Source organism: Aulonocara stuartgranti (genome assembly GCF_965226115.1).
Source record: "Aulonocara stuartgranti genome assembly, chromosome: 3".
In the NCBI taxonomy this organism is placed as follows: Eukaryota; Metazoa; Chordata; class Actinopteri; order Cichliformes; family Cichlidae; genus Aulonocara; species Aulonocara stuartgranti.
In genome coordinates, this window is record NC_138941.1 from 5557816 (window position 1) to 5582958 (window position 25143).

General features: G+C 41.9%; 2 protein-coding genes across 2 annotated transcripts in view; both read left to right on the forward strand.

The window, feature by feature from the left end:
* The first annotated feature begins 1181 nt into the window (after positions 1–1181).
* The window catches only part of LOC309702423 (protein NLRC3-like), a 226620-nt gene continuing 202658 nt past the window's right edge, over positions 1182–25143 (forward strand). The window contains exon 1 of the mRNA XM_082527141.1: positions 1182–1245. The gene's annotated coding sequence lies outside the window, so the exon portion shown is untranslated. The remainder of the gene's footprint in view (positions 1246–25143) is intronic.
* LOC309703008 (protein NLRC3-like) lies at positions 6836–23854 on the forward strand. The gene is made up of 9 exons (XM_082527710.1): positions 6836–7563; positions 7715–9512; positions 10130–10169; positions 10745–10887; positions 11101–11290; positions 11463–11623; positions 16940–17108; positions 22661–22703; positions 22852–23854. The coding sequence occupies exons 1-9, from the start codon at positions 7278–7280 to the stop codon at positions 23391–23393; spliced, it is 3372 nt and encodes a 1123-aa protein (XP_082383836.1). The 5' UTR covers positions 6836–7277; the 3' UTR covers positions 23394–23854.

Below are 25143 nucleotides of genomic sequence, written 5' to 3' on the forward strand. Positions count from 1 at the left end.
AGAGAGGATCTCATGTCCTCTTTTACAAAGCCTTTGTTTCATGATGTTTGTGTATAAATGAATGTAGGTGTGTTTCTAAGTGTGAAGGAGCCCTGGGAGAAAAGACTGAAGCTTGTGCCAAAGAACAAACAGGAAAGAAAGATCAGCATTAATGAAGACGAGCACAGAAGGAGCCCAAGCACGTGTTGCTTTTTCAGATTTCTCTAAAAGTGTGTGTTCATTTGTTCCATCCTTCACAACAAACAACAGCTGACAGACACACATGCACTCTGTGTCACTTCACAGGGGCTGATGAAAGTGGACACAGTAAAGGGAGAGCTGGACCTGCTCTACACATCCTGCACTCTGTTAACAGACTTTATTCTGCAGCATCAACAGATAAAAATATATGAAGATATAGAAACGTTTAACATTGTGACTGTTCACATTAGTGAAGCTGTTACTTTGCTGCCAGGTGGGAAAAGAAGCCTAAAGCTGAGTCTGATTAAACATCTGCTGCACCAGAGAGTTTCATGGCCCTGCTTTATCCTGTGCTTGCTGACCACCTCGTCCTGAAACCTCTTCATCATCCTCACAGTTGTGTGAAGAAAGAGGGAAGCAGGTGGAAACCATCTGTGCTGCTGTGTTCACTTGTGTGTGTGCGTCTATGGTCATATCTAATGTGTACCTACAGACAAACACAAACACCTGGCATTGCACAAGAGTCTCTATGGAGCAACCTGCAGATGTCAGAGATGTGATTAGAGGGTAAAGTGGACTAGTGAGAGCATCTATGTTGTTGTTGTCTGCTGGGGGACAGCATCAGCTCCAGAGATGCATCAGGATCAGCAAACTAATCTGCAAGGCTGCAAGTGTCACTGAAGGAGTTTGAGTCAGTGAGGGACTCAAACTCACACAGCTGGTCAAGAAGGCTCAGCAGCTGCTGTATTTCCTGAGGAGGCTGAGGAAATTTGGTATGTTGGCCAAGATCCTCAGCAGGTTCTACAGCTGCACTGTGGAGAGCAGCCTGACAGCTGCATCACTGCATGGTACGGCAGCACTACTGCAAACCGCAAACGACTCAGTCTGAGCAGTCAGACGGCATATTTTTAAAGTTAACACATCAGCACACACAGAGCTGAGCCCCTCCCACCTGTGCTGAGTTTCAGGTGGAGCCCCGCCTCCTTCCAGGAAGCAGCTCACCTGTGTGTCCGTGTTTAGTGTCCAGGTGTGGAGTGGAGCTTGTTGTTGGTGTGTGAAGAAACTGTAAGTTTGCTTTGTTTCCTCCTTTAACAGTTTGTCTTTAGGAACTTTACTGTTTGTTCAGCTCGTGTTTGATTTCTTCACACAACAAACTGTGTGTGTTTGTATTTCCGGTCTCTCCATTAAAGTCAGTGTGTAATGTTTCCTGGCTAACATCAGCTGTGTGCAGCTTAGTTCAGCACAAATCTGCCGCTCCATAGTTCACGGTAACGGACTCACAGCTGGACCAACGAGGCCGAGTGTGTCCGCCACTCTGAGCTACGTTCGTGTTTGTGTACTTGTAGTTTGTACTTTGAGTTCACTCAGAGCCCACAGAGGACGCAGCGTACGTGATGACGTCACAGCCCTTTACCTCCTTTACTGTCACTGTGATTAATATTTACACACGAGACACCTGCAGAGCTCTGACGCTAAGCTAGCACACAGCATGCTAACACTAAGCTAACACTAAGCTAACACTAAGCTAACGCTAAGCTAACGCTAAGCTAACACTAAGAGTTCTTACAGACACGAGTTAAAAAGCTGCTTTTAGTGTGTGATCAGAGTCCAGGACTGAGAGCAGCAGCAGAGCTGATGGATGATGAATTACTGGATGGAAGAAGCTTCTCATTAGCAGTGAATCAGTGTGTGTGCAGTTCTCTGCAAACTCAGCAGCAAGAATTAGTGTGAAGCTTTAACTCTGCTGATCCTCTTTGAATCCTGGATCAGCTGAAAGGTTTAAAATGTTGTTCACACGTGTTGGACTGACTGAAGCTTCCAGTCACAGTGAATCAGTGTGTGTCAGTGAATGCATCGTGTGTGCTTCAGGCTCCATCTAGTGGACTGATAGCAGAGCAGCTGATGGCAGCTTCCTCTGCCTCACACTGCTGTCTGACTGCATCCAGCTGACACTGAGATGAAGCAGGAAAGAAGCAGCTGATATTTGGACAGCACACATGATGAAAGGAGGATTTCAGCTGATGTGCACATGAATGATTTGTGTTTCCTCTGCAGGTAGAAAGTGTGTGTGAGCTGAATTGAGCAGCATGGATCAGTGTGAGGACAGAGAGGAGGGAGCCCCTCCCTCTAAAAGCACTCTGTGTGGGGAACATGAGAGCCAGACCAAAGCTCAGAGGTGAGATGACCATCTCTAACTGTCCATGACTCTTCTCCATGTCACAGCTCAGCACTCACATCACTGCTGCATCATTATTCACAGGAACCAGCCTGGACCTCCACCCAGCTCTGTGTCCTTACAGAGTGACTGGTCTGAAGATCACCCCATTGATTTTAAAGTCCAGCCTGTGTCTGCTGCAGAGAGGTGAGCTGTTAGCAACATGAACTCTTTGATTAAACTGCTTGATGTTGTTGGATATAAACTACAAACACGTCGTTCCCTCAGTCCCATTTAAACTGTCTTTTAAAACAAGCCTTTGGTTTCTAAACAACTGAAAACCCACTTCAGCAAACAGGAAGTGATCAGAGCGTCCGTCCACTTCCTGTCAGGCCCTGCAAACATTTCATATTGAAGAAAAGTCGTTGATATCTCACATTTTTACTCCACCACATTCAACCATTTTGACATTTTACAGCATGAAACTCTTGTCACATGACTCCTGTTATGTTATAGAGTCATGTGACCACCAGGGAGGGATTTGTATGGATGAAACACATTCAAATCAATCTGATTCATCAATGGAAACATTTTTGGTGTAAATGCAGCAACACTGAAAACGCTGAAGATAAAAACACAACAGATGAAATATGAACAAATCGAGGCTTTGAATACACGTGTGTGTGTTTGAGACACAGAGATAAATGGATTGTGTGTCTGTCCTATTGCTGCGTGAGGGTTTTATTGTAGATTTTGTGCGTGTACACTTTTGACCACGAAGGTGTTGAAAGGGCGTAAAACAGTTGGAGGCACCAGAGTGAACACTAGTGCTGTCAGTAGATTAAAAATGACTAATTAATGACACAATCTTCTGTCATTAATCCTGATTAATCACAATTACTTGATCAATAGCTGCAGTTACATTTTTCCAACTTTATATTTAAGCCTGTAACAGACGTTTACACCATATAATGAAGTCAATGCAGAATAAACACAAAGAATGTTAAACGCTTCAATTCAAAGAGACTTTGAATAGTTTTCAGTCTTTAACTCAGCTTCTCTGCTGTAAATACAACTTTGTAACAAACATATATACTAAAAGCTAAGTGTGCACTAATATATAATAATATATAATCTATATTACTGCTGTTAATGAAAATGTTTAATCAGACTCATCACAGGGTTACTGTGGATTCATTTGGATTAATCACCATTAAACATCATTTTTAATGTAAACGAATCAAAGTTAATTTCATGAGCAAACAGACTCGAGAGAAAAGGGCAAATTTACACACTTAACATGTTTATTGAACATGTAAACATTGATTAACCTCCTGAATGAGCCGACCCCCCCAGGGACAGTCCTGCATGCTAATGATGGGCTCTGCTCTGTACCTGCAGGATTCTGTCAGCCACAAACTCCTCAGCTGATCCTGAATCTGAGCCCATCTGTCAAACAATCATTTTCTTCACAGGTCTGTGGAGGTGGCACTGATCCTGCAGCAGTCTAACACTCTCTGTCACTCTTCTTCAAGTCTTTGACACGAGGAACCAAAACTATGTTATTAACAACACTAACAGGTCTGCAGTTTGTCCACTTGGCAGTTGTGTCATCAGTGCTTTGCATTGTTGTGATATTTTAAGCTGGAAGTGCTTCGGTGAAAAGAAAATTCCTTCTGTCACGATGTGCAGAATCCTTCATGTTGGTCGGCTGGTCCGTCTTGTTATTTTTTTAATGCTCAAACTTTCCATCGAAGGTCAGTGTGTGTTTGTCATCTTCCATACTGAGCTGATTGGTTCAGCTGCCGTCACTAACAGATGTGCTGCACATCTGCACGTGTGCAAAGGTAACTCTACTCGGACAAACTGCTCGAAGTGCGTTGATAGAAACATCTCAGGGATTTTGAGTCGTTCTGCTCTCCAGATGTGTCGTGTTAAAGGTTTTTATCATGTTAATCATGATAACAGATGAACCCCTAACCCTAACCCTACATGTTAATTTTGACAGCAGTGGTAAATCCTTTTTAATGTTCTTCTGTCAGATCATTGATTAGACTCGACTCCAAATACGAGACTCGGAAAACTCAAATGAAAACTCAAATCAAAGCAATGAGAAAAGGACTTCTTGTGTTAGAATGAAAACATATGGAAGTGGTCAGGTTTCAAACACTCGATGAATCTGCTGCACAGTTATATTCAGGGACCTTTGGCCTCCTGAGAGCATTAGTTGATGGTTCATCACAGTTTTACCTTCCAGTGAGTGAATTTATCAGTTTGATGAAGTCTCAAATTTTCCTCTGAGCTTCTGCAGCATCATCACTTCCATCACTGATGAAAGAAAGTTCATAGAAAACAGAAAATATATCTTCAGAATCTGAGAGTCTAAAACTTGACAGACTTGATTCAGATGAAGTTATTTGAGCAGAAACTCCTGGATCTTTATCCTGTGTTGATCTAATCCTTCATGGTTCCTCCACAGAGTGGAGCAGCAGAGCTCAGAGGTTCCCAGTGGTCAGTCTGCCCAGCAGCATCAAACACAGCTGGACTCCATATTTATGGTCTGTACATGTACAACAACTACTTTAATATTAATAATAATGCATTTATTTATAGGTCCCTTTCAGAACACCAAGGACTCTGTGGACTAAATGACCAAAAGAAACAAACTTCGAAATCAGACGGTGCAAATGTGATCACAGGGAAACGTTTTAAACATCGAGGCTTTAAACAGAAACCAAAGTGAAACAGTTTGTAGTCGAGATCAGTGGGAATGAAGCTGAATAACTGTTTCTTCAATAACTTTGAGCAATAAATGACAAATATGATGGAAATTAGCAGCATTAGCACTTACTAATGATGTTAGTCGACACTCGGCTGTATTGAGACGACCACATTAGGTGGTCCTCAACTGTAATGGAAACCAGTGGATCCAGTCTAGTCGTGGCGACCTGTGGTGAGTCGATCTGAGCAGCTACTAATGGAAACAGGGCCATAGATGTGTTTGTGCTTAATAACAGTGAATCACAGGATTTTTACATTACAGTTAAAATCTCATGTTGTTTGTTAAAGTATGCAGTTCAGGGTGTGTTACTAAAACACTTTCCAAAGACCCAGCCCCCATAAAAAGCAGCCAATCAGCTCCTAAGAGTTACACACCCACACATATCTATCAGGTTAACTCTGGTCTAACACACTTGGATTTAGCTTGAAGAGTGTTTCTGTACGAGGACTGAAAATGATTTAAAAAGCAGCCAATGTCCAAAGAACAACTTTGACACACCTTCATAAAACCTGCAGAGCAAAGAAAAACCAGCTGAAAGTCTGGCTGCTCTTATGAAAAGTACAGAGAAATTATGGGTCGCTCAACACTTGTGCACAATATAAGAGTTTAAATAAATCTGAAGAATAACTCAAAATCCTACAATCATACTGAGAAAATCATCTACAGCTAACTATCCAAGTGGATTTGTTTAAGACAGCTCCATCTGCTGGTGGCCCTCTGCAGGTGCATGAAAGGGGCGTGTTTATAGTGAAAGTAGTAGAGAAAGTAAACCCCACGGGAAGGAGGAGGACTCTCAGCAGCTTCCAGCTCATATTCAGACATTTGACTTCTCACTGAAAGCAGCAAGTTTGAGTGTCTGTACCTTAGTTAGAAGAGATAACATGTCAGTAGTAATTAGAGTTGATTGAGCAATGCTGTCCTTGTAATGTAGTTTATGATTTTTATGGACAAGTCCAGTTTTTCTGTAGAGCCTCTCAAGTTGGTGACAGCAGCAGTGGAAGTTCACGTGTAAACCAGAGCAGCAAATCAGGTCCAAATGTGTTGTTCACAGTGAGTGGGATCATCATTGGCTGCTATGTTAACCTCCTGCAGCAGGATGTGTTTGGTCAGAGAATGGATAGATCACTAAGTCATTGTTGAGTTTAGGGAGACAGTAGACAGTTGCAGTAGGTTCAGCCAGTTGACACACAGTAGATAAAATAACTGAAGGCAGGAGCAGACACCTGTATGACTTTCCACCTCTCACATAGCTTATTGTCCCTGGGCAGCGCCACAGGGCTGGTAGATGTAAACAAAGCTGGAGGAGAGGATTGATTCATCTGAGAAAAGTCACAGAGTTGTGTCTTGATGCTCAATCATCCAGGTACGTAAATCCCAAAAAGCTTGATTCTGTTCATCTGGATGTTTTCAGTGGGAGAAACGTTTCATCATCATCAGGTGACTTCTTCAGTCTCAGCTGACTGCAGGTTTCAATCTCATAAACAGGACATTTGTATGACTGAAACCAGCCCACTGAAGGAACAATGGGCTGGGAGGTCAGTTCATTGATCATTGGTACGCATATTGTCAGGACCATTGATCAATGGTTGTTGATCAATGGTCATGAGTCCAGTTCACAGAGAGCTGGGGAATGGCTGCAATCACAGCATGTAAGATGGTGACAGTTGTACCCTTAGGCCCCTCCTCCATTCAGAGATGGTCTTTCCTTTTCACATAAATGGCCTCCTTGACTCCGCCCTCAAACCAGCGTTCACATTTACTCAGGACCTTCTTGATGTGAAGTTCTTCTGCTTCGCTGGCTGCTGTGTCTGTGGGGATGGTGTTTGTTCTGTGTTGTAGTGTCCTGATGACGCCCAGTTTGTGCTCCAGTGGATGATGAGAGTCAAACCTTAAATACTGATCTGTATGTGTAAACAGAGTGAACCTTTAAGACCAGTTGTCTGTACGATCAACTCAGTCACCTGAAACATCTCCAAGTTTCTGGCTTTGATCATCAACCTGTTGGTAGTTCAGCTCTGAACACCAGTGAAATGTTTCTCCCACTGAAATCGCTGCATTCATATGAACAGCATCAACGTTTTGGGATCATGGAGTTGTGGACAAAGTCTCAGTTAATCAGATAAAGTCAAACCTATAATTGGTGAAGAGGTCGTGGATGATATGCCCCTTGATCGTAAAGAAGTGGATGTTGTGTGGACTAAAGTTCAGAGTGGTGGGTCATTCATAAATATTCTGTTCCAGCTGCTGGAGGACAACATCATCACTTTTGTGAAGAACGAGCTGAAGAAGATCCAGAAGGCTCTGAATCCAAATAAGCCCCAGTGCTTGGAGTTTCAGAGGGAGGATGATGAGCAGAGGAGAAACAGCAGAGAGGCATTTGTGAAGATCACAGTGGACTTCCTGAGGAGAATGAAGCAGGAGGAGCTGGCTGACCGTCTGCAGAGACGTAAGAGGATTTATCTAAAGATTCAAGCTGCTGGATAAATGAGAGATTTGTGACACCAGTGTGTTCAGTCATTTCTCAGTGGGTCAGAAATTGTCATCAGCATTTTGTAAAATATGATTGTTAAAGTTGTATTTTTATTATTATTATTCAGAACTTCCAGCTGCAGTTTGTCATCGTAACCTTAAATCCACCCTGAAGAAGAAGTTCCAGTGTGTGTTTGAGGGCATCGCTAAAGCAGGAAACCCAACCCTCCTGAATCAGATCTACACAGAGCTCTACATCACAGAGGGAGGGACTGCAGAGGTCAATGATGAACATGAGGTCAGACAGATTGAAACAGCATCCAGGAAACCAGACAGACCAGAAACAACCATCAGACAAGAAGACATCTTTAAAGCCTCACCTGGAAGAGACGAACCAATCAGAACAGTGCTGACAAAGGGAGTGGCTGGCATTGGGAAAACAGTCTTAACACAGAAACACAGCCTGGACTGGGCTGAAGACAAAGCCAACCAGGACATCCAGTTCATATTTCCATTCACTTTCAGAGAGCTGAATGTGCTGAAAGAGGAAAAGTTCAGCTTGGTGGGACTTGTTCATCACTTCTTTACTGAAACCAAAGAAGCAGGAATCTGCAGCTTTGAAGACTTCCAGGTTGTGTTCATCTTTGATGGTCTGGATGAGTGTCGACTTCCTCTGGACTTCCACAAAACTACAATCCTAACTGACCCTAGAAAGTCCACCTCAGTGGATGTGCTGCTGATAAACCTCATCAGGGGGAAACTGCTTCCCTCTGCTCGCCTCTGGATAACCACACGACCTGCAGCAGCCAATCAGATCCCTCCTGTCTGTGTTGGCATGGTGACAGAGGTCAGAGGGTTCACTGACCCACAGAAGGAGGAGTACTTCAGGAAGAGATTCAGAGATGAGGAGCAGGCCAGCAGGATCATCTCCCACATCAAGACATCACGAAGCCTCCACATCATGTGCCACATCCCAGTCTTCTGCTGGATCACTGCTACAGTTCTGGAGGATGTGCTGGAAACCAGAGAGGGAGGACAGCTGCCCAAGACCCTGACTGAGATGTACATCCACTTCCTGGTGGTTCAGGCCAAAGTGAAGAAGGTCAAGTATGATGGAGGAGCTGAGACAGATGCACACTGGAGTCCAGAGAGCAGGAAGATGATGGAGTCTCTGGGAAAACTGGCTTTTGTTCAGCTGCAGAAAGGAAACCTGATCTTCTATGAATCAGACCTGACAGAGTGTGGCATCGATATCAGAGCAGCCTCAGTGTACTCAGGAGTGTTCACACAGATCTTTAAAGAGGAGAGAGGACTGTACCAGGACAAGGTGTTCTGCTTCATCCATCTGAGTGTTCAGGAGTTTCTGGCTGCTCTTCATGTCCATCTGACCTTCATCAACTCTGGACTCAATCTGCTGGAACAACAACAAACAACATCCCAGAAGTCTGAAACAGGAGATTCTGCAAAGAAACACTTCTACCAGAGTGCTGTGGACAAGGCCCTACAGAGTCCAAATGGACACCTGGACTTGTTCCTCCGCTTCCTCCTGGGTCTTTCACTGCAGACCAATCAGACTCTCTTACGAGCCCTGATGACACAGACAGGAAGTAGCTCACAGACCAATCAGGAAACAGTCCAGTACATCAAGGAGAAGCTCAGTGAGAATCTGTCTGCAGAGAAAAGCATCAATCTGATCCACTGTCTGAATGAACTGAATGATCGTTCTCTAGTGGAGGAGATCCAACAATACAGGACTTCAGGAAGTCTCTCCACAGGTAAACTGTCTCCTGCTCAGTGCTCAGCTCTGACCTTCATCTTACTGTCATCAGAAGAAGATCTGGATGAGTTTGACTTCAAGAAATACTCTGCTTCAGAGGAGGCTCTTCTGAGAATGCTGCCAGTGGTCAAAGCCTCCAACAAAGCTCTGTGAGTAAACATGTTGTCATCGCTTCATTGTTAAAATCATGGGAAATAAATCAGAAATGCTGAGTTCAAAGAGCACTGTAACATTTTTTTAAAATAGTAAATTAAATGATCATCAGTCACTCAGTAAATATATGGTAGTTTTAATGTTTCACTCCAGCATTTCTAAAACACACTTTGTTCTGTAACTCTTATCAAAGGACAATCCAGACCCAGCCTATAAGAACACGAGCTCTGATGCTTCAGCCCCTCTGACAGGTTTATTATCCTCAGCTTGTTCATTTGTCTCCAACTCCAGGAGTTTGGTTCTTTTATTCTAAAGCACAAACTTCACCTGCCAGACTTCACCTACATCTTTTTCTGATGTTCATAATTTAAGTTCAAGTTTGTATCTCACTTTCAGTGCACACCCTCCCTTTTTAAATATAAATCTCTGCTGTGCTGTCATGTTTTCATCCCGTATGGAGGGAGAAACTCGGTCTTCATTACTGAAATTGCCTCTAAGGTCGTGTTTCTTGTCAGTAACCATATGTAACTGTAAGGCTTCCATAACCAGTGTTATCACAGAATTACAGTGGGTTCACTCTGGGTCCTCTACAGTTTCTTCCCACTGTCCACAGACATGCAGTTAGGTTACCTGGTGATCTAAACTTCATGCAGGTGTGAGTGAGAGTGGTTGTCTGTCCCTCTGTGGGCTTAGTGGAAGAGACTGGATGGATCTCTGCTTTGTCTTTGATATATGCTGACAGCAAACATTCTCCATGAAGTCTGCATTTCAGCTCATTTCCTTTATACGCACCTTTAACAGGAAGAGTTTTATACAGCTAGTGTTTAAAATCCAGTGTTATTCACAATACACAGGTAATGAGCATGATTATTGAATTACTAAAATTTTCTAAAATAATTGTTTTAGTTAATATTGTATGACAGTGTACACAGAATTATTAGCTCAGTAGGCAGAGTGGTCGCCCCATGATCATAAGGTCAGGGGTCGAATCCACCGAATAGTTACCTTGTGGTACCCCTGAGCAAGGTACCATCAAGGTACCAATCATGTGCACTGGACTGGTAGCACTCATAGTCTCATAGGTTTAAATAAATTTTAAAAAAAAAGGGTTCAACATATAAACAAATTTAATTTGATCACATATATTGTTTTTTTTTTTGTTTTTTTTTTGTTTTGTTTTTTTCCTTTCTCTCACAGACTGAGCAGCTGTAACGTCTCAGAGGAAGGCTGTGAAAATTTGTTGTCAGTGGTAAGCTCCCAGTCCTGTAGTCTGAGAGAGCTGGACCTGAGTACCAACAGCCTGAAGGCTTCAGCAGTAAAGCTTCTGTCTGCTGCAGTGGAGAGTCCACATGCCAAACTGAATGTTCTGAGGTCAGATCAATTTGTATTATGTTTAGTTCTGTTTGTTTATGTGTTTGATGTTTGTTTTTGTTTATATCTTTATCCAGTTATCCTTGTCTCATAGCATTTTTATTCATTTCCAAGTTAAGGTAAACTTATACTAACCTGCTCAGCACAAGACAATAAGCTATTGCACCCTGATTACACTTTAACAACAATCTTTATTCATGTTTTTATCTTCAGACTTAACATCTGTGAACTCTCAGAGGAAAACTGTGAAGCTCTGTCCTCAGTTCTCAGCTCACAGTCCTCTAGTCTGACAGAGCTGGACCTGAGTATCAGAAAGCTGCAGGATTCAGGAGTGAAGCTTCTGTCTGCTGGACTACAACGTTTAAACTGTAAACTGAATACTCTGAGGTCAGATCAGGGAACAGTTTGTTTTTAGAATTCTTAATTAAAGTTCATCCATATGATGTTGTATCTTAGTATGTTTGTTTCCTTTAAAAAATAGAAAGTCAACATTTAATGTTTTGAAATGTATTAACAAACTCTACATGAGTACTTGTTTTATAGATTGTCTTTTATTTTTCAGACTGAGTGGCTGTAACCTGTCAGAGAGAAGCTGTGAAGCTCTGTGCTCAGTCCTCAGCTCCCAGTCCTCCAGTCTGAGAGAGCTGGACCTGAGTAACTCTGACCTGCAGGATTCAGGAGTGAAGCTTCTGTCCGCTGGACTAAAGAGTTCACAGTGTGCAGTGGAAACTCTCAGGTCAGGATTCAAACTTTTCCACAGATGATCATTTGAAATGTGAATTATATTATTGTATAAACAGGTAACTTTTACAGCTGTCAAGTGAACTTTTATTCACATTTGAGTGGATAATTGGACTCTGAATTACTAAAAGTTGTTATAGTCATGTCTTTGTTTATTTAAAAAAATACTTCACGTACTGCCTAATTTAAAGATTTAGGCTCCTTTGGGCCCATAATATATATATTTGATTTCTTTGTGAATGAAATTAGGAGGATATTGGCGACTGCTGATTGGCTCGCTGTTTGTTTTTTATTCACAGTACTTAATTTTAAAGGCTGATTTCTCAAAATGAGATGTTTATCTTTTCTTCTACAACACGTGGAGCCACCAAATCTTCTTGCTTGATTTATTCATTACAGTTTGATTTAAAGAATATTAGACTCGTAACATAATAAATATATTTATTTCACTTCTTCTTGAGAGAAAGAGAGGGATGACTGGGTGAGCTCCAGTGGTTCATCCCAGCAGAGAGAGCGGCACACTGGGCTGAAAATGATCACAGTAGTAATGGCCATAGTTTGATAAAACAGGCAGTCTTACCCTGTAGAAAATACAGGGTTCTGGTGCCGATGTGGGGGAGGGGAGTCGCCCGGTACTAACTACATACTACTAACTACCTCATTCAGATGTCTTCCGTACTAACCTTGATAACAAGTAACTGCAGTAGCCTTATAGGTCAAATCAGTTTCACCTGTTAAAGTTAGCTCCACTATTAATTAGGGGTGGGGGAAAAAATCGATACTGTGTAGTATCGTGATATTTTGTTTGCTAATAATGTATCGATACAGGGACAGCAGAAATCGATATTTTGTTACAAACAATTTTTTCTCTGAAGTCAACATGCTCTGGAGTCAGAGCATGTTGACTTCAGAGCATGTTGATCCTTTTTCTGAGCAACAATCCTGACATTCCTTCACTGTCCAAATGTGTTTAACTTTTTTTTTGGCAGCAATAAACATGACAGTTTACTTATTTTAATTTAAGACATGTTTAATTTTAATTAAGTTTGAAACTTTTTTATTTAATGTAAAATTATATATTTTTTTAAATTTACTTTCAAATTCTTCAGTTGCTGAAGGGGCTGCATAGTTTTCATAAATTGCATAGTTCAGAATAGCTATAATTGTACCAGATGGTTGCATTCAGTTAAGTTGGACTAGACTGTAATACAAACCGTTCAGTTTGTCAACAATAAAACTGACTGAAATGAGAGAAAGACTGAGTGTGAGACTTTGATATTAGATAAAATGAATATTGATAAAGTTTACCTTTATGTGCAGAATTTAAATATCGCAAAATATTTTAAAAAATCGCAATAATATCGTATCGTGCGTTAAGTATTGTGATAATATCGTATCGCGAGTTGTATGGTGATTCCCACCTCTACTATTAATGGTGTCACTTGTTATTTCTGGGATGAGTTTAGTAGCCTGAACAGCTGCTTAAAGGAAAGTAATTAAATAATAAAAATAACCTAAGTCCGGGGGAACCTGCAAGAGCTGTTTGCACAAAGAATAATGCTCAGACTTTGAGGTTTTATCGTTTTACACAAGGTTTAAAAATGAATGTCCACAATTGAATTGCAGAAATTGTTATTGAGCTAATACTGATGTAGTTGTTATCTTTGGTAAGGAGAGGTTGGAGGAAGGATGAGCACAGTCAGGCCTAAAGATGCTCTTAATAATAATAATGGATTGCATTTATATAGCGCTTTTCGAGACCCTCAAAGACCCTTTACAATCCCACTACAGGGAGTGCAGAATTATTAGGCAAGTTGTATTTTTGAGGAATAATTTTATTATTGAACAACAACCATGTTCTCAATGAACCCAAAAAACTCATTAATATCAAAGCTGAATGTTTTTGGAAGTAGTTTTTAGTTTGTTTTTAGTTTTAGCTATTTTAGGGGGATATCTGTGTGTGCAGGTGACTATTACTGTGCAGAATTATTAGGCAACTTAACAAAAAACAAATATATACCCATTTCAATTATTTATTTTTACCAGTGACACCAATATAACATCTCCACATTCACAAATATACATTTCTGACATTCAAAAACAAAACAAAAACAAATCAGCGACCAATATAGCCACCTTTCTTTGCAAGGACACTCAAAAGCCTGCCATCCATGGATTCTGTCAGTGTTTTGATCTGTTCACCATCAACATTGCGTGCAGCAGCAACCACAGCCTCCCAGACACTGTTCAGAGAGGTGTACTGTTTTCCCTCCTTGTAAATCTCACATTTGATGATGGACCACAGGTTCTCAATGGGGTTCAGATCAGGTGAACAAGGAGGCCATGTCATTAGTTTTTCTTCTTTTATACCCTTTCTTGCCAGCCACGCTGTGGAGTACTTGGACGCGTGTGATGGAGCATTGTCCTGCATGAAAATCATGTTTTTCTTGAAGGATGCAGACTTCTTCCTGTACCACTGCTTGAAGAAGGTGTCTTCCAGAAACTGGCAGTAGGACTGGGAGTTGAGCTTGACTCCATCCTCAACCCGAAAAGGCCCCACAAGCTCATCTTTGATGATACCAGCCCAAACCAGTACTCCACCTCCACCTTGCTGGCGTCTGAGTGGGACTGGAGCTCTCTGCCCTTTACCAATCCAGCCACGGGCCCATCCATCTGGCCCATCAAGACTCACTCTCATTTCATCAGTCCATAAAACCTTAGAAAAACCAGTCTTGAGATATTTCTTGGCCCAGTCTTGACGTTTCAGCTTGTGTGTCTTGTTCAGTGGTGGTCGTCTTTCAGCCTTTCTTACCTTGGCCATGTCTCTGAGTATTGCACACCTTGTGCTCTTGGGCACTCCAGTGATGTTGCAGCTCCAAAATATGGCCAAACTGGTGGCAAGTGGCATCTTGACAGCTGCACGCTTGACTTTTCTCAGTTCATGGGCAGTTATTTGGCGCCTTGGTTTTTCCACACGCTTCTTGCGACCCTGTTGACTATTTTGAATGAAACGCTTGATTGTTCGATGATCACGCTTCAGAAGCTTTGCAATTTTGAGACTGCTGCATCCCTCTGCAAGATATCTCACTGTTTTTGACTTTTCTGAGCCTGTCAAGTCCTTCTTTTGACCCATTTTGCCAAAGGAAAGGACGTTACCTAATAATTATGCACACCTGATATAGGGTGTTGATGTCATTAGACCACACCCCTTCTCATTACAGAGATGCACATCACCTAATATGCTTAATTGGTAGTAGGCTTTCGAGCCTATACAGCTTGGAGTAAGACAACATGCATGAAGAGGATGATGTGGACAAAATACTCATTTGCCTAATAATTCTGCACTCCCTGTATTCATTCACTCTCACATTCACACACTGGTGGAGGTAAGCTACAGTTGTAGTGGTAGGTTAGGTTTTGCCCAAGGACAAAATGACCAAGACAGAGAGAGCTGGCTCATCAGACAGACAAGCTCATCTTGTAACCTACTGGTTCGCTGGTCAGCACACCAGCTGACTAGCGAACCGGCTAACTAGCACACCAGCTAACTAGCACACCGGCTAAATAGCAAATCAGCTAACTGGCAGACCAGCTAACGGCAGCCACAAGCTGAAGGACGATTAAATGTAGTGGAGATATCAGAGATGACACTGGTGTGTCCGATTCACTCTTTAGCACTCTGGTCACTCCGGTGTGTCAGCCAGAACACCACTGAAGGCCAAATGATCCCAGCATGTGGAATAAAGAGCTTAAGGTTTGGTTTGAGACACTTTATTCTTTCACTGATTGATTCTTGCGGCTGTGATCATGTGTGTGGTTTCTTACAAAAAGGAAGTACACAATACAAATACATGACAAATAAGATGAATAGATAAGATACATATCCAGTTATATGTACGTACATCAGTATAGCTAATATAGCCATATATAAGGACAAAGATCACAGTACTATAATGCAGTAATGTTAAACACAAAGGTGTATATCTACATAAATCTGTCCTATCAGTGATCAGGGTACTGTAGTATACTTCCACTACATAAACTATAGAAACTAAACGACATTAGTGTGACTTTAAGTTACCATCAGTACAGACGAACTGATGGTAGTTGTACAAAATAAAGGCATTGCAATTATTGTGAAGGGCTTCCGGTTAAACTAAGATCAGCTGATTACCTCATAACAAATTGTTTGCTATAGAACGCAGCTCCCACTCTTCATTAATATCATGTACTGTAACTCCCAAGTAACCATGGTTACCCAGCCACGCCCAGTAGTCTCCAGAGAGACCAACAGCTGGTGCACGTTGTAACGCCGTGGCTTTCATAGTCTCTCCTTTTTCTACAGCTCATGTGTTCTTCTTGTGATGGTGCGTCTTGAGGGAGGCTCATACATGCGGTCATTTGTTGATCCTAAGAACGTTCCTCAGACCGACTTCTTCAACAACACTAATCAGCCTGCAGTTTGTAGCTACTCACTTCACTGTGGTGTTTGTTAGCTTGTCTTTCTTTGGTTTTATCCTGACTCCTCCCACAAGCTGATCCTACGTAGTCTGCCCAAGCCTCCCTCCTCTGTTTGTTTGGGTGGTTTGTTTGCTGCCATCAACAGCGTGTAATGCATTTAAGTGATACTTCAGACATGAAGTACTGCGACAATAAAAAACTCAACTTTGCTTAAAAATAACTTTAGTTGTATCAACACTGCCCTCTGGAATAATTAGACTTTGGTGACAAACTGATGTGATCTCCATGTTTCCTTTGTTGGACTGTGGGCGAGTGTCAGAACTGAATGTACTGAGTAACATGTAGAGTTTAAATATGTGTCAGTTCCAGTTTTAGAGCTCTAAAGTGCAGCTATCATGTTAGGAATATGTTAGGAATAGACAGGAACACTGAGCACACTGAGGTCAAATCTTTATTTATCCAGTTCATCTGTAGGCTGAGCTCAGTCCATCCATTTAGTGAAATGATGTTTAAAGGTCTCCTTGTTCTGTGAGCGTGCACAGATCCTGAAGCAGAAAGCCTGGGTTAACAGAGAAATGATCATCACTGTGATGATGCTCACCATCTCTGACTGGGATTTGAGGTTTTGTCAAAGCAGCAAAGAAAGCCTGGCTATGTTGGACTGGGTGTGGAAGCAGCTCCCAGTTTGAGTTCAGGAGACAGACACCCTCTCTACTTTGACGATCAGCTTCAAACTTTCCTTTTTGATAAAACTTATAGTTAGAGCTGGATCAGGTGACCCTGAACCATCACTTAGTTATGCTGCTATAGAGATGGATAACAGATGGATTGTTGTTTTGTGTGTCTGCAGTCTGTCAGGCTGTCTGATCACAGAGGAAGGCTGTACTTCTCTGGCCTCAGCTCTGACCTCCAACCCCTCCCATCTGAGAGAGCTGGACCTGAGCTACAATCATCCAGGTCTCTCAGGAATGAAGCTTCTGTCGGCTGGACTGAAGGATCCAGGCTGGAGACTGGACACTCTCAGGTATGGAGAGAATGTCTGATATAGGAGGAAGAGCTGGAATCATTTCCTGTGTCTTTCACTCACTTCCTGTTTGTTTCCTGCAGATGAGACATGAACAATCACACATGCAGGAATATTTTCAGGGACAGACACACTAGTCTAGCTGGATAGTACATGGATATTTATGTAGGGGGTCTTCAAGGAGTCTGTTTGCAGGAACATTAATGATAACTGATAAGTCATGTTGAGAGTTTCATTAAAAGTAGACTTACAGTAATATTTGGACAGAGACATTTTGTAACTTTAGATACAAGTATCAGCCATGTGTGTGTTTCCCATGCTGTATGTCCACAGTCACAGTGACAGTCAGTGACACTGACAGAAGGATGAAACAAGGCTGTGAATCATTTCAGTCTGTGTGTGTGACAAAGAGGCAGACAGGAGCAGCTAACATTTGGAAATGGAAGCTTACTGGAAACACTACATTCACGGCTGAATTCACAATAGATTTGTTCTCAAGTGCACATTTAGCAGCTAATGCTAATACTGTTTTCCCTTTGCTTTCTACAGCAGCTATTGCTAAGTAGGCCACTTTGCTCCGCTAAGGATTTGTGTGACCATGATGGAAACTCTGATAAGCTAATGCTGCTAAGCTAATGCTGTTTATGGGCCCTGTTAGAATCAATATTTCATTCTCATTCTGTTGTTTGAGAACAATATTAACGTTTCACATCATTATAACACAAGAGAAAAGGGTATTGGCATTAGCTACTAGTGCTTATTCACCTCAAATTACCTTTAGCTGCTAATGGCAGCCTACTTAGCATTAACTCCTCACTAATATAATGCTAATTTACATCAAATTAGCATTAACTGCTCATATTGTTATAAGGAAAGAGAAAACGGTATTAGCATTTGCTGCTAATAATTATTCACCCCTAATTAGAATAAGCCGCTAAAAGCAGCCAACTTAGCATTAATTCCTCACTTTGTTGTTACCCAACGGAAAAGAGTATTGGTATTAGCTACTATCATTTTTAATAAGTAAGAGAAAACAGTATTAGCAGTAGCGCATAATGCTAATTCACGTCAACGTAGTATTAGTTAATAATGGCAGCCTACTTAGCATTAACTGCTCACTAATATAATGCTAATTCTCATCAAATTAGCATTAGTTAATAACAGTAGACTTCATATCATTAGCTGCTGTCATTCTTACAAAGCAAATAGTATGAGCATTAGCTGTTAATCCTTTTTCATCTAAAATTAGAATTAGCCACTAATGGCGTATTGTTAAAAAGTAAGAAAAAACATTGTTAGCATAAGCGGATAATGCTAATTCATCTCAAATTAGTATTAGCTAATAATGGCACCTGCTTAGCATTAGCTGGTCACATTGTTATAAGGCAAGAAAATATGGTATTAGCATTAGCTGCCAATTTCTATTTACCTAAAATTAGCATTAGCCACTAATGGTAGCCTATAGCAAAAACTTCTTAATGCTAAATGAAGTTAATTAATGCTAAGTAGGTTTAACTGAAATTAAAGTAGTGTTAGCATTAGCTGCTGATATTGTTAAAAGGTAAGATAAAACATTGCTAGCAGCAGCGGATAATGCTAACACACATAATAATTAGCATTACCTAATAATGGCAGCCTTCTTAGCATTAGCTGCTCATATTGTTATAATGCAAGGGAAAAGAGTTGGCAAAAACAGTGTTAGCATTAGTGGATAATGCTAATTCACCTAAATTAGCATTAGCTAATAATGGCTACGTACTTAGCATTACCTACTAATATTGATATAAAGCAAGAAAATATGGTATTAGCATTAGCTTCTAATGCTTTCTCATCTAAAATTAGAATTAGCCACTAATGGCATCCTATTTAGCATTAACTCTTCACATCGCAAGGGAAAAATTAGAATTCAATAAAAAAAAAAAGTGTTCACATTAGCTACTTGTATTGTTAAAAAGTAAGAAAAAACATTGTTAGCATAAGGGGATAATGCTAATTCACCTCAAATTAGTATTAGCTAATAACGGCAACCTACATAGCATTAGCTGGTCACATTGTTATAAAGCAAGAAAATATGGTATTAGCATTATCTGCCAATTCCTATTCACCTAAAATTAGCATTACCTGCTAATGGCAGTCTACTTAGCATTAACTCCTCACTAATGTGATGCTAATTCACATTAAATTAGCTTTAGCATTAGCTGCTAGCATCAGCCTACCTAGCACTAGCTGCTCACATTGTTAAAAGGGAAGAGAATACGATATTAGCATTAGCTGGTAATATTTATTCACCCCTAATTAGAATTAGCCACTAATGGCAGCATACTTAGCGTTAACTCCTCACATCGTTGTAATGCAAATGAGGCTAACTTGCATTAAATTAGACTGCTGTTATTAGCTAATGCTATTTAGCAGTAGCTGCTCACATTGTTATAAAGCAAAGGAAAACGATATGAGCATTAGGTTCTAATGCGTATTTGCCTTAAATTAGACGTAGGTGCTAATGGCAGCCTACTTAGCATTAGCAGCTCAGATGTTATAATGCTAGGAAAAAGAGTGTTAGCATTAGCCGTTCACATTGTTATAAAGTTAAGGGAAATAGTGTTAGCATTAGCTACTCACATTTTAAAAAAAAGTAAGTGTTAGCATTAGTGCATAATGCTAATTCATGTCAAATTAGCATTAGTTAATAACGGCAGCCTATTTAGCATTAGCAGATAATGTTGACCTTGGCCCACTGGAAAAGTTAAGAACTAAAGATTTAGGAGTGTTTCTCGATAGCTCTTTCTCGTTTGAGAAACAAATGAATTCTGTTATTAAAACCAGCTGTAAGGTTTATATTGTTGATTGTCATTTATGCTTAGAAATATTTACTCATATATGCTTAGAGTTGTATAATCGATTGCATAATGATAGAGGTTTGATCCTGAGTAGTCTGTAAAGACTCTGTGTGCCTTCCAGAGTGCTCTGGCATGCACACACCACTTGGGGCCATGAGAGAGGTCGTACCCTCTCTTACTGATTTATGGTGTAGGACAGGGGTCTCAAACTCAATTTAGCTGGGGGCCGCTGCAGGCAGAGTCTGGGTGAGGCTGGGCCGCATTAGGTTTTCCACAAGAAAGGCATGGTTAAAAAATTGATCATCCGTAAGTCTGGACCTGTACTTGGACTTATTGAAGTTCAAAGTGGAGAAGAGCTTTTGGCACAAATATGTGCTACCAAAAAGGCACATGGTCCGCTTGAACATTCGGGAAAGCCGAGGGAAACTAGGGCTCAAGTCTCTCAAAAATTGTCCAAGCTTGTCTGCTTTTCCACTCACCTCCCTGAACGTTGCTTTGAGTTCAGAGTTGCACTGCAGCTCAATGAGCTCCATTTGAAGCACAGAAGGGGCATCTTGCACATCAAAGGAGAAGGGGTCTGCAAAAATGTGAAAGGTGGCTCTGTGTGTCTTGAAGTCAGCAAATCTGTGATCAAATTCCTCCTGTAGCCTCAAAATGACATCAACATACTCGTCAGCACTGAATGGTGTGCCTGCATCCACGAGAGCCTTGCATGCTGGGAAATGGCAAAGGTTTGTCTGAGAGAGCTGAGCTTTCCAGAGCGCCAGTTTTGTGGAGAATGCTCTCACGTTGTCATAGGCAGCACTGACAAGTTGCCCCTGGCCTTGTAACGTCTTGTTCAGTACATTAAGCTCATGTGTCATATCAACAAGAAAAGCTGAGTCCATGAGCCATTTGGGATCAGTTAGCACAGGAACACTAACTCCATCCTTCTCCATGAAGGCTTCACTTCTGCTCTCAACTCAAAAAGTCTCTTTAATACATTTCCCCTGCTGAGCCAACGTACCTCAGTGAAGTCGAGCACATCCCCATATTCTGACTCCATTTCCTCTAAAAAAGCACAGAACCTTCGGTGCTTTAAGCCCCTGGATCTGATTTGGTTGATGCATTTCACAACAATAGACATCACATTGTCAAACTTCAGGCATTTGCTGCAAAGGACCTGCTGATGGATGATGCAGTGCAGAGCAATGGCCTCCTCCACGCCTTCCTCTTCCAGTTTGTTTTGTGCCACCAGTCCATGTTTCCTCCCTGTCATTGATGGCGCTCCATCTGTTGTTATTCCAACAAACCTCTTCCATGGCAAACCAACATTCTCAATGGCATCACACAGCTTGTAAATATCTGCTGAGCGGTGGTCTGGCCATGCATTGGAATTACTGTGAGCAGCTCCTCCATCACTTCAAAACTGTCATCAACACCACGGACATACATTGGGAGCTGGGCAGTGTCGGTGATGTCTGTGGTCTCATCAAGAGCGACTGAGTATACACGAATGTCGGCGTTTGCCCAATAGAAAGGAGGAAGCCAGCCAGGCACAGGAAAGAAAGAAACACTCCAGGGCAACGCTGCTGGAACTTTGACTCATTGAGAAATGTTTCCCTGCTTGCATCAAGCCCGGCTGGTGTCCCCTGAGATCCATATCCCACCCTGATTGGTGGGTTAATTCAGCTCCGCCCACAACACTGTAAAGTGTCATACATTATCAAACTAACATTACATTTTCATATTAAGGTGGGGCCAAAAACTATCGTCCTGCGGGCCGCAATTGGCCCGCGGACCACGAGTTTGAGACCCCTGGTGTAGGAGGACACCTACTCTGTGTCTGGTTAAGTATAAGAGCCCTTTGTTAGGGGGACCGCTGGACTCTTAACACCAGCTTTGGGGTCACAGGGTCACATCTGGAACACACAGACACACACACACAGACACACACACACACACACACACACACACACACACACACACACACACTATGCACAGACTGGTACTCTTTGTTCATACCTGTGTAAGACGTCATAATGAACTTGTGCATATTCATGTAAGCTCAATAAAGAGCAGTGTTACGAGGGAGCAGACGAGAGCGACTGAGGTCAAGTGAAGGAACGGCGCTGTCACAGTTCTCTCCCTCATCAATTGTCTGCTTCCAGCGGTGGGTCTGTGCTAGACGACCCATCACCAGCTTTTTCCACTGGTTACCAGTACGTGGTAGAATCCACTTCCAGATCTGGTTGTCTTTAAATCTGTGAATGGATTGGCTCCATCTTATCTCTCTTTAACAAAAGAATCCAAGTGGAGCCCTCAGGTCTGCAGATAAGCAGCTTCTGACCAGAACTAGACGTAAAAACAGAGGTGAGCTTTATCGATGGCTGCAGCCAAACTCTGGAACAGTCGCCCTTCACATCAGGTCGTCACCAACACTGGACATTTTTAAAAGCCGGTTGGAAACACATTTGTACTCTGTAGCTTTCAATCCTGACCAGTCTTTATAGTCATTACTGTGTATGTTTCCTATTTTCTCTCTACTCTGTGCAGCACTTTGGCTCAAGCTGTTTTTAAATGTGCTGATAAATAAATGTAGATTTCTTTGAATAAAACAGTGGAGCCGAGCTTTGAGCTCAGTGTGTAACAGTGTGTGTGTGAGAGCCATGTAATGTCCATGTGTGCATGCTGACTGTGCTGCTCTGACCCCCCTCCTCCTTTCAGGGTGGAGCCTGCTGGAGTCCGATGGTTGAGACCAGGTCTGAGGAAGTGTAAGTGTGTTTTTAATGGGATTCATGAAAACAAAGCAGCACACATTCAACCATCTTCATCATGTCAGGAGTCATCATCAAAGTGTCAATCAATGAACAGATGATGGATCAATAACTGCAGCTGGATTGTGTTTGTTCTCTCCATCAGATTCCTGTCAACTCACAATCGACACAAACACAGTGAACACAAAGCTCCAACTGTCTGACAACAACAGGAAGGTGACACGTGTGGAGGAGGTTCAGTCATATCCTGATCATCCAGACAGATTTGATTACTGGGCTCAGCTGCTGTGTAGAAATGGTCTGACTGGTCGCTGTTACTGGGAGGTCGAGTGGAGAGGAAGAGTTTTTATATCAGTGAGTTACAGAAGCATCAGAAGGAAAGGAGACAGTAATGACTGTGTGTTTGGAAACAATGATCAGTCCTGGAGTCTGTTCTGCTATAATGATGGTCCTCAGTCTGTCTGGCACAATAACAGAGAAACACCCATCTCCTCCTCCTCCTCCTCCTCCTCCTCTGTCTCTAACAGAGCAGCAGTGTATGTGGACTGTCCTGCTGGCACTCTGTCCTTCTACAGAGTCTCCTCTGACACTCTGATCCACCTCCACACCTTCAACACCACATTCACTCAAACTCTTTATCCTGGGTTTTGGTTCTTGTCTCCTGGTTCCTCAGTGTCCCTGTGCTGAGTGGAGTGTAAAGAGTGTCTCCTGTTACAGAAACACTCTGACTGTTGAACAGATAGTTCAGTCTGTACATGTCTGTCTCTTTCACTCACAAACACGTTTTCAGATTCATGGATTCAATCAGTTGATGTTTGAAACTCTTCTAAATGATTCCTTGTAAACTTCTTCAGTCACAAACAAACAGGAAGTGATGTCACATGTGTTCCTGTCCACACAGCAGAATGAGTCTATTGCTGACAGTGATGTACAAACAGAGTGAGCATTTCTGAGGCCCAAAATAAACTGAGTAGTTCACTGAATGAACAATGGACTGTGAGCTCAGTTCCTTCATCATTAGTATGGATTATATATGTATATGTATTATATTAGTATCATATATATCAGGTGCTGCTGCTTTCAGTCATTGTGCAAATGTGCTGTTTGTAAGCTTGTAAAGCTGCAGTCAGCTGAGACTGAAGAAGTCACCTGATCAGTGAGCAAACGTTTCTGAAAACGTCCAGATGAACAGAATCAACCTTTTGGGATCAGCCAGCAATGCAGCATCATTGTTGTTCAGCTTCAGAGGTTTGCAGGAATGAACTGATGACCAGAAACAGCTGCAAAGTCCAAGAAAATACCAGCTGGAGTTCAGCTGCATTTGAAGAAGTCAAAGAAAAGTAAGGATGGCAAAGGGCGACGTTTTCTTCCAAAGAGCTGCAAACATGGTCGACGCCTCATTAGAAGAATCATCTGGACATTTGTGAGGAACTCTAACCAAGAAAGCAACGTCACACAGATCCAACAGACAGTTTCCATGACTGCAAGTGTTGAGTGGAAAAATGCTACATTGCATTATTGCATCCTCTCACCACAGGAGGCGCTGTTGGCACCACTGATTGCTGATCAGCTGTTCTCTGATGATCTGATTGATACTGTGAATAACGGGACTCACTGAACTCTGTGACACAGTGAAGATTACAGAGTTTAACTTCACCCTTTAAGACTGACCACAGAACCAAGTCCGCCAGAGCTTTTGTTATATTTTTACATGCTGTGGAGCCATTTGTGGGAGCATTTCAAGTTGCTATACATCAATACAACTGTTATAGCCCTAATTTTAATAATATGTATGCATTAAGTCCATAGTAACTACATAAACTGCAAAAAAAACCTCTGCTCATCCATCTCTGTGTGTATCAGGATACATTTGGTTCATAATACACAGAAAAATCAGCGTTATTACCTGTAATAAATGTGAAAGATTCCTGCAGTGATAACCAGGCAGGACTGAAACACATCCAAGCTGTCACCACGGTAACAGCACCGCCCATCCACAGGTGAGGGGAGGAGCAAAAAGAGGGACTTTGACCATTTTATACTAAAAACACTCAACTAATGTTTCTAATATGAAACAAATAAGCCCACATTAATGTGAGCGTTTATTAAATAATAATAATGATGATTTCCTCCTGATCTCATTTCCACAGCAGAGAAAACTGTGGTGTATATTGAGGTGGAGGGTGTGGTCTGTGGCTCAGGTGTAGAGTGAGGGTGGGGTGCACCACAGCAGCATGCTGGGACTGCTGAGGGTGGAGGAGGGAGTGATGATGACATCAGAGCTGCAGCACAGAGACCAGTGAACACACAGTCTGTTCATCTTTGCATAGATACAATATACAGCACAATATTGAATGACAGACACGCTGTGGGAGCTTCCACAGATACACTGACGTCAGCATCCAGAGTCCTCCTGCTGCTCCCCCCTCAGAGCCCC

Excerpts from the sequence above, each read along its gene's own strand:
- LOC309703008 (XM_082527710.1), top strand. The coding sequence starts at position 7,278 with ATGCCCCTTGATCGTAAAGAAGTGGATGTTGTGTGGACTAAAGTTCAG. Across the intron at positions 7,564-7,714 it reads GGCTGACCGTCTGCAGAGAC|AACTTCCAGCTGCAGTTTGT; the intron begins GTAAGAGGATTT and ends ATTATTATTCAG. Across the intron at positions 11,624-16,939 it reads TGTGCAGTGGAAACTCTCAG|TCTGTCAGGCTGTCTGATCA; the intron begins GTCAGGATTCAA and ends GTGTGTCTGCAG.